The 8,815-nt window shown below is 40.4% G+C and overlaps 1 protein-coding gene across 3 annotated transcripts in view; it reads left to right on the forward strand.

The window, feature by feature from the left end:
• Window positions 1-5,217: 5,217 nt before the first annotated feature.
• Window positions 5,218-8,815, forward strand: part of ap5z1 (adaptor related protein complex 5 subunit zeta 1) — a 5,378-nt gene continuing 1,780 nt past the window's right edge. The window contains exons 1-14 of one of the 3 annotated variants that reach the window (XM_072443770.1): window positions 5,218-5,344; window positions 5,581-5,718; window positions 6,037-6,217; window positions 6,307-6,457; window positions 6,537-6,643; window positions 6,718-6,895; window positions 7,047-7,100; window positions 7,475-7,612; window positions 7,747-7,784; window positions 7,861-8,023; window positions 8,118-8,296; window positions 8,378-8,520; window positions 8,592-8,710; window positions 8,778-8,815. The exon at window positions 8,778-8,815 is cut by the window's right edge and continues 90 nt beyond it. In XM_072443770.1, the coding sequence (XP_072299871.1) occupies window positions 5,304-5,344; window positions 5,581-5,718; window positions 6,037-6,217; window positions 6,307-6,457; window positions 6,537-6,643; window positions 6,718-6,895; window positions 7,047-7,100; window positions 7,475-7,612; window positions 7,747-7,784; window positions 7,861-8,023; window positions 8,118-8,296; window positions 8,378-8,520; window positions 8,592-8,710; window positions 8,778-8,815 (1,668 nt within the window). In that variant the 5' untranslated portion in view covers window positions 5,218-5,303. The remainder of the gene's footprint in view (window positions 5,345-5,580; window positions 5,719-6,036; window positions 6,218-6,306; window positions 6,458-6,536; window positions 6,644-6,717; window positions 6,896-7,046; window positions 7,101-7,474; window positions 7,613-7,746; window positions 7,785-7,860; window positions 8,024-8,117; window positions 8,297-8,377; window positions 8,521-8,591; window positions 8,711-8,777) is intronic. The other 2 variants (XM_072443771.1, XM_072443772.1) reach the window with 2 other exon arrangements.

The raw sequence follows: 8,815 nt of genomic DNA on the forward strand, positions 1-8,815 counted from the left end.
GAAAAGGACTCGCGGTCAGAACCTCGCCAACGTTTAAGCAGCACAAACATGAATGAACGCTGCATTTTAGATCCAACAATGGCAGCTGTACTTTTTGGAACGGTATGCAAATGAGTGAATATATAATACGAAACCTGGTAAATGGAGGCAATTAGTTGATAAACAAAAATAAAAAGTTGCAGTGTATAATATTTTAGGTGATATTTCTGCAGTTTTAAGTTTAATTTCACACTCTATTCACTTTTTGTGCAAAACCTGAACCAAAACCAGGACATTTTAACACATTTATGTGGAATTCATATAAGAAACTCTATTGTTGACTTTCTTCCAGTCGCACTAAATATTAAACTACCAGATACTGAAGAAGACAATAATCTCTTTGACTCCACGTCACTCATTTGAATACACAAAAGGCCTTTGTGAGCTGCAGTTTGGTTTTATATCATACGCGCTCAGTAAAGTGCCATAACATGCAATATTACTCCCACATTCTTTCCCACACAAAAACAAGCTCTCGTCTTTCCGTCCTCAACTATCTCTATTCAATATCGTTCCAGACTTTTCACCCTTTTCTCCCACAAACACAACACAAACATGGGACATTTGCATGTGTTTGGCCTGGAAGTCTGTTATAGTCCTGCATTAGAATGAGAAGTCAACAGTTAGGCAAATCCCCAGTGGAATCTAAACGCTCTCTCTGACACTAAAAGACAAAAAGGCATAAATGTAACAAAAGTGTGTATAACCCACATTTGGACAAGAGTTTCTCTGGCATTTGACATTTGAGCATGTCCCTGATTAGACATCGAACACCACCGAGGTTTTTACTGCCAAAACCTCCACAGTCACTGCAGATAATGAAGAGTACACAAGCAGAAGTCTATGACACACACACACACACACATACCGACACTCACAGACTCACACACACACACACACACATGCACACACACACACTCACTCACTCACGCTCTCAAAACCACACGCATGTTTCCTCTTCTTTTATTTTAGAGTTCTTTACCGAGAAAGACCATCTTTACTTCCTCTTTTCACACCAGATGTTGTAAATGTGTTCACTTCTTCTTCTTCTTCTTCTTCTCTTCCTCTGGTCATGAGATCAATCTGATATTGTGCTTTCCCCTTTTTAGAAATACACCACAATGCACCAAATACACCACAATGCACCAAATACACTACAATGCACCAAATACACTACAATGCACCAAATACACTACAATGCACCAAATACACTACAATGCACCAAATACACTACAATGCACCAAATACACCACAATGCACTGCGGACACTTCAACTTCACTTCATTTCATAATCATGACAATGTGATACCAGACGACCAGCAGGACTAAAAATGGTGTAAACAAATTCAAATACGCTGAGTTGTGGTGACACAGGTTGTAATATGCATGTAATATTAAGAGCACACGCATTTAAAAGTATTCAAACTACAGATTGGAATGTTTTGTTAAAATATGGGGCTGTGTAATTCTGCAACAATCAGTGGATCCAGTGATTGTGAAATGAAAATCACTGCACAATAGAAAGTAACTGTCATCCGTCCTCCAAAGTGCAGTTTCCATAAAGAATATGTCTTTGCTTTTTGTAAAATAACCATAAAAATGCATTGTAAAGGCTTTTTAAACTTTATATTAAGTCAAGTTGTCTCGATGTGTTTGAATGAACGCTCCAGTACGTTCAGATGTGCACAATTGTTTGAGATTCGTGTTCCCTAAAAACAAAGCAATCTTCTCTTTTCACTTCATTACAGTGACGTGGCTTTAGTCCGACATGATGCCACTTTTTCCATTTCAACTCAGTGAATGCAAAACCAGCACAAACACGACTGAAAACAGGCACTGCAGCGTGATCCCGCCGTCCTCTCACTTCTGCCGTCACGTCTGTTACTCTCAATAAACAGGTTACGCCACATTAACGACAGAATACGGACCCTGGATATAGTAATTCATCCCGCACCAGCGTGACTAAGAGCAATGTACGAGCTGCAATCCTTCTGTACTTGTGTTAAATGTAGAGTAGAGACCACATACTGTAGATCCGGTATCTATACGGAAACCAGCGCCATAGAAAAGAAACTAACTTCATGCAAACAATCGCTGCAACATGCCCGTGCTAAAGGTTGCGCTGGCATAAGAGTAAAGGCTTTATTGTTTTATGGACCTGATGTGCACAGACTGTCGCTGCGTAAGAAATGAAAGTTACTGCATTTAGTGCCGTGTAGTCGCCGTCTTATCATTTCCAATACATTATAAACTAAATATTACTGTACACATGACTCAGCTTTAAAAACATCCCTTCAAATCATGTGCTAAATGTTTCAATGTTTCTAAATCAACATGAATGCTAGAGACATTTACCAAAATCAGCCCAGTAAGTTATATTATAACCACAGTACACAGTTTGACAACATTCAGATATGACTATTTGCAGCACAAGGCTCAATATTTGAATACTTGTGCCAATGTAGTGGTTAGTTACCTTTACTTGAGTAACTTTAAATACATTTACACACTTTTAAATTACTATTAATGTTTAGTTTGCACTCTTCTGAATAAGTCTAAGTGACATGAGCTTTATGTGAACAATATTCAATGATTTGAACATTTATTTACCTTCAGATATGATTTGTTTTTTTTTAAATATTTGTGTCTATTTTGGGGGAAATACCAGAAAATGTGCATCAATGAATGAGTCTGTTTAATTACACAGACAGATTTTAAATATATTTCACATCCAAACTGTTCAGTACTCAAGCAATACTGTTTTAATCCTACATTTTACTAGTAATATGATGTGAAAGTAACGCTACTCTTACTTTTGAGAACTGATTTGGTCTTCTCTGCCAACCGCTGCCTGTTGGAGCCATAACAATCTTATTTTGTCTGTGATACGGGTTTTGTACAATATTGTCCAGTCTTGTCTCAGTTCCCTTGACTTCTACTGCACCAGTTAATTATGTTCAAGATTCCGAACTATTTCAAAGTAGCTGCAATTTTTGATTTGAAATGATTTATGAATGTGTAAATGTATTGACAGTGAAACTAAATTCAACCCATACTTAATACTGAGGCAAACGCTCGATACTCAACATGCATTTTGACACCACATGGGTCCAATAATGTCCTATTTATGTTATTGTTACCATACTTCAAACAAGTGTCTAGTTTTAGTATCAATTAGTATCCGGGTCGTTTGGTGTCACTATAACTGCTAATACTACTACTGCTGCTACTACTACTGCTACTACTATAACTACTACTACTACTACTACTACTACTATAACTACTACTACAGAGGTTAGTTTCAGCATGATATTAGAGGATTTATTATTATTATGGGTAGATGATGTGTTTTAGTAATTAGTTCAATAATTCCCTGAACAAGGAACAAACTGAAAAATGTAAAATGTTCAATTCCAATTCATGTCTCATTGCGCCGCATCACACACAGGACTAAAGAGTTAAAGTAAGTGTTGTGATGATAAATTGGAGAAAATGTACAAGTGAAAAATTCTGCTCATTTTCCACTGCGCGTCTGGATTCCTCTGCTCTTCATTATGACATCTGAACTGGTTGTATTTGGAGTCACTTCAGCTCAGCCCTTGTACTCCCTCAGCCTCTTCTAGTCAGGCCTCGCCACACGACTGACTCACAAAGGTTGAGCCCTCGACTTGATTTGTTTTTCTGTGACAAACATCAGATACGTACGGATGACAAAAGACTCTGTTTCCATTCGCCGGTCACACAAATCCAGCCGGGCCAGTGGGAGTCCAGCGGCTGCGTCCAGGGTCACTGCGGTGGGACGGGGTCTGATGGGCACATGTGATCGGTTTAAGTGTCCACGCTGCACACTGTCATAAAGGCTGCATTGTTCAACACAAACTACTATAGGAATCGGATACATAGGGCCGGGGTAAGAGGAAGTAAGATGCAAAGTTCAGATCTGTGCAAAAGGGGCACAAGTCTGTCTGTAAAAGAGGTTCTCAAACTGTGGTCCAGGGGAGACAATAGCACACCGGCTTCAGGACGAGCGGTTTGCAGTGTCATGTCCCGATTTTGAATTCCATCTATTATTTCATCTTTAATATTGTAGATATGAATGTTGTCCCAGTGGTAAAATGAATGATTGCTTCAAGCTGAATCCCGCAGTGAGAGAGTGAGATACTGGGTTTACAGGTGCACAAATCACGCACAGAGCAGTTCTCTCTCATACTCAGAGACACATGAATTCCCAGCGCTGTATCAAGTGTTTGACCCCTCACTGGGAGCCACTGGCCCCTGCACCTGCTGCTGGAATCCCAAACATGTTAGAAGCAGATAATGGGCTCTCCATGAGTGAGATGCCAAAGTGCAAGAAGAACTCCAGTACAAAACAGAAGCATATCATATAAGATATAGTTTTTACAGAATATTATTGTATATTATCTCTTGAGCCTGCAATTACTTTGTGTTGACTGGTTTATTGATTAAGTTATGTTTTGAGACTATGGTTCTTTTATAGTAATGTAAAAGTGGTGTATCATATCTCGAGGGAGAACAATTTAGTTCCACATTGTCATTATGCTTTAGAGATTGTCCCCTGAAGCTCTGGATGAAATCTAAACTTCATAAAAGTCATTATAAACCTACTTTGCACACGTGAGGCTTGAAAGCTAAACACGCCCAAAATGCACTTGTTTGCTCACCTGTGATGCGGCTGATGCGATGAAGAAGTGAATAACAGATGAAATTATGATGACATCTGTCCGTTTGTCCTAACTTGTCTCCATGTGTCCACAGGAGCTGCGTGTGAGACAGAAGAGGACGGTGTGAAGCGAATGGAAATGATGTGAGCGCAGTGAGGTGAGGAGGACCGCCCAGTGCAGAGCTGTGAGGCCCCTGTGTGAGGCCCCTGAGCAGTCTCAGGAGCAGCACGGAAACCGCTTATTTAGGAAACTCGAGTTGCTGTTGCTTTCACCCAAAAAGTGACACATTTCAAGCATCCTTTTCCCCTTCGGTTCTGTGGGGGAAGAAAGGCTTATTGTGGGTATTAACTAAACTCTTGTATCCGCTTTGAATTATTGGATTAAAATTAAAATAAAATACTAAGAGTTTGTAATCTTCTTGTTTGTTTTCTATTTTAATCTTTGTGGCGTCCTCGAAGAGCGGAGGCGGAACCAAAGTCTCCGCAGTGTGTTTCCTTCAGGGCCTTGTTTTCGAGCGCACTGTTTATGTCCGTCCCGTGATCTGTGGTCTGAGTGGAAGAACGAATACCTCTTTTTTTAAACATGTATTCTCACGGATCGGAAAGTTTAATCAAGCAGGCAAGGTAGGAAAACCCGATTTAAATTTGTATTTACTTTGTGCGTCTTTCCCTTTAGCTATGCTATGCTAGCCCTACACTACACATGCTAATGTTATGGTTTTTGGCATTGACAGGTTTATATCTTTCAAGCGTTACTCCATTTAATTGTCGGTCTTGTGCAAATAACTCTACACACAAACTATAAACCTTGATGTACGACCCATAAATGTGTTTAGCTTGAACTGTTGTTTTATTCTCAGGGATATTCATGAGTCTGAGCTGCAGAAGTTTTACAGCAGACTGTTAAAACTGCTCCAAGTGAAGGATTTTGGACATGAGGCGGTGGACTTGCTTCAAAGACTGCACCTCATCCTGACAGCCACAAAGTTCACCAAAAGGTAAGATGCAATCATGATCCATCTCACTGGATTTACTGAGGAATCTGTGCTGGTTTGTTAACACTTTTAGTTCTTGCAAAGTCTCTTTTGTTTTTTGAAGTTTTTTGGTGTCATTTAAGTCATCCAGTTGAAAATACTGGTTATAAATTAAGATTAAATTCAATTTAGCACCCATTCTTAAGCAAGCAGAAGCTCAAACAATCATGTGTACTGATAACCATACACTCACCGATAATTATTTATCTAAAATGAAATTATCTGTATGCAAATTAAAGGTGCTGTCAATATATTAATTATATATCTATGGCCTGTTTATAGATTACCTCCAGAGCTTCACAACAAGATTGTCTCCCTCATCTCCTCACCTTCAGAGCAGTTTCAGCTCCTGGGCTCAGCTGTGCTGAGAGAAACACTGCCCTCGTCTGATCAAGACATGAATTACATCCAAAATCACCCCTATGTTAAGAACAGCCACGGGGCTGATCTGCTGCTTGTACAGGTGCGGGATGACCTGCATTTTGTCTGGTTCTTATGTACCATAACAAAAGTGTAACTGGACTAATGTTTATTATACTATTCTTTTCACAGACCAGCTCCACAACTTCCCTGTCACATTTCTGTGCTCAGCTTTTGCGTAGTCTGGAAAGTCGACATTCAGAAGCACTATCTCACTCACAAACACACACTTTGCCCATGCTCAGTACTATTCTGACCCATCGGCCTGAATGCCTAACAGAAGGTAATACATTAATACCAATAATGAACTATAAATACAATGTAGTATCTGCTTTCTAAAACATTCACTTTACCCTTTACAGAGCATGTGACTATCCTGAGTAAAAAGATTGTGGATTGGCTGCGCTATGCCAGCATCACTCAGGCAGTTTCCCCTGGTGGATTCTTCTCTGGCAGTCGGTCAAGACAGGTGGACATAATATTGTTGTTGTTGTTGTTGTTGTTGTGTGATACTAAATGTAGTCTGTGGTTGTTTTCTTTTAGCCTTGCCCCATTGCAGAGTTGGATGGAAGCGTCTCTGGGGATTTCTTTACAGTGTTGTGTGTGGGCCAGGGCTTCACTGAAGACCAGTGGATGAATGTCCACTCTTTCTCAATATTGCGCAACTGGCTTCTCACTTACCACTCTGTTTCCAATTCCAATAATACTGCAGACACAGCAGGTAGGAGCTCTCCGCTCAAACTCATCACAATATAATTACCTGAATGTGACCACAAATAATCTAATGTCACAGTGGCAAAGACTAGCTTGTAGCTTACATTGTTATGCCTCAGTTATGTTACTTATTATCATTATGTTTTCAACATCTCCAGCAGCCCGGCTACAGTACAGCCTCTCCCTGTCCCACTCACACTCTCTCCCCAATGGTAAGAATGAGTGTGCGCATGCAGGAATATCTGAGGACATTGGAAGAAAACCCCAAATGGGATAATTAAGCTCAAATTTGATGTGGCTTCTGCTGAAAACTGATTCTGCTGCTCCTAATCAAACTTGTTATCTGTGGAAAACTAATCATGTGTGTTGTTCTATAACTCTTTCACTGGTGTGTTACGTTTGTCACCGTGACAAATGTAGGTCTTAGAAGTTTACAACTACTGATTTACATTTGTTACCCTAATTGAAGCATCAAATATGCACTAACTCTAATCTTTCATAATCATGTTTGCTGTGACATTTCACCATCACCGGTGCCGTCAGATTGTGTTGGTTTTTAAGGCGCTGTATGATTCCTCTGTTGCAGATGATCGCTCTGTGGATGGTTCTGTTATCTCCATGGTTTCAGCCACCTCATCCTCCAGTCGCCTCCTTCCTCCAAAAGAACGCCTGAGAGAGAAATCGTTCCAGTATTGCCAACGCATCATCGAACAGAGCGATCGCAGTGAGTGTGTTTTATTCAGTCTTTGTTGATAAGACCTCATGCTCTGTCTGCATATTAATAAGTAATAATCAAACGTTTAATTGATATTCTATGAACTGTTAAGGATCATAATGTGTACAAATACTGTTTTTCAGAGGCACAAAAGCGGACTGACTGTGATTTGCAAAAAGCAGTAAGTCATCAAAATCTTGTATATGTATATTTCATAATAAATGTGCATTTCTTACGACTTGGTTGTGTTTGCCCAGTGTCTGGTGGAGGCTGTGTGTATCCTGGACACCTTATGTTTGGAGGACTGCTCATTGGTTTACCGCGTGTTTCCATGTATAAAGGCTCTCTACGGCCGCCTCAGCTCAGATTTGTCCTATGCCAGAGTCCTGTTGCCAATCGCACAGTTCTACCTCAACCATGGTCTGTATATTTGTATTGTATAGATACACGGTAGAGATATATGGATATGTATTATGTGTTATCGTATTTCTATTATGTGCTACTGTGTGTAAAGGTGAGATGGCTGCAGTGGACTGTGAGTGCATGTGGCAGCTGGTGTTTAGCCGTTTCCCCTCTGAACTCTTCAATGACCCTCTCCTGGCACACGAGTTTCTGCGCTTCATCCGTCAAAATATCCAAACGCTGCCGTCCAAAGTACCACAGTACACACAGTCATTCCCAAATTTGCTTAAGGTAAATACGGTCGAAAAACAGGATCGGAAAAAAGTAACCTACAGCAAAATGATGTGTGCTTGTTTTGGGTTTTCATTTTAGTTCTTGGCCTGGGATAGCGCAGCACTGGTGGATGACTTTGTAGATTTGCTGCCCTCTATGGTAACGACTGGAACTGCAGTGGAATTGCTGCACACTCTGCTGGACCTGCCCTGCCTTTCTGCCACACTGGTTTTACAGCAAAGGTTTCCAGCCATTTATTGTCAATAATTTGCCCTCAAAATGACGTAAATGTCATAAAGGTTGTGTTGAATAGGTCTGTCCTTCTACCTATAACTGAGCCAAGCGCTCGTGGTCCCCAGGCCCTGGACGCCTTTAGAAATCCCACATTCCGAGGTCTTTTTCTGTTCCTGCTCAGAAACGAAGCAGGCTCAGGTAATTACATCTTGTATGTGTGGTTTATCACAATTCTAACGGGTTAATAACTCTTCATTATGTTTAGGAGATACTATGGACCGACTGTGCGTGCTGCATGAGTTA

Source organism: Eucyclogobius newberryi, unplaced genomic scaffold (assembly GCF_026437365.1).
Source record: "Eucyclogobius newberryi isolate DKJ021-1_F unplaced genomic scaffold, fEucNew1.0.hap1 SCAF_13, whole genome shotgun sequence".
Taxonomy (NCBI): domain Eukaryota; kingdom Metazoa; phylum Chordata; class Actinopteri; order Gobiiformes; family Gobiidae; genus Eucyclogobius; species Eucyclogobius newberryi.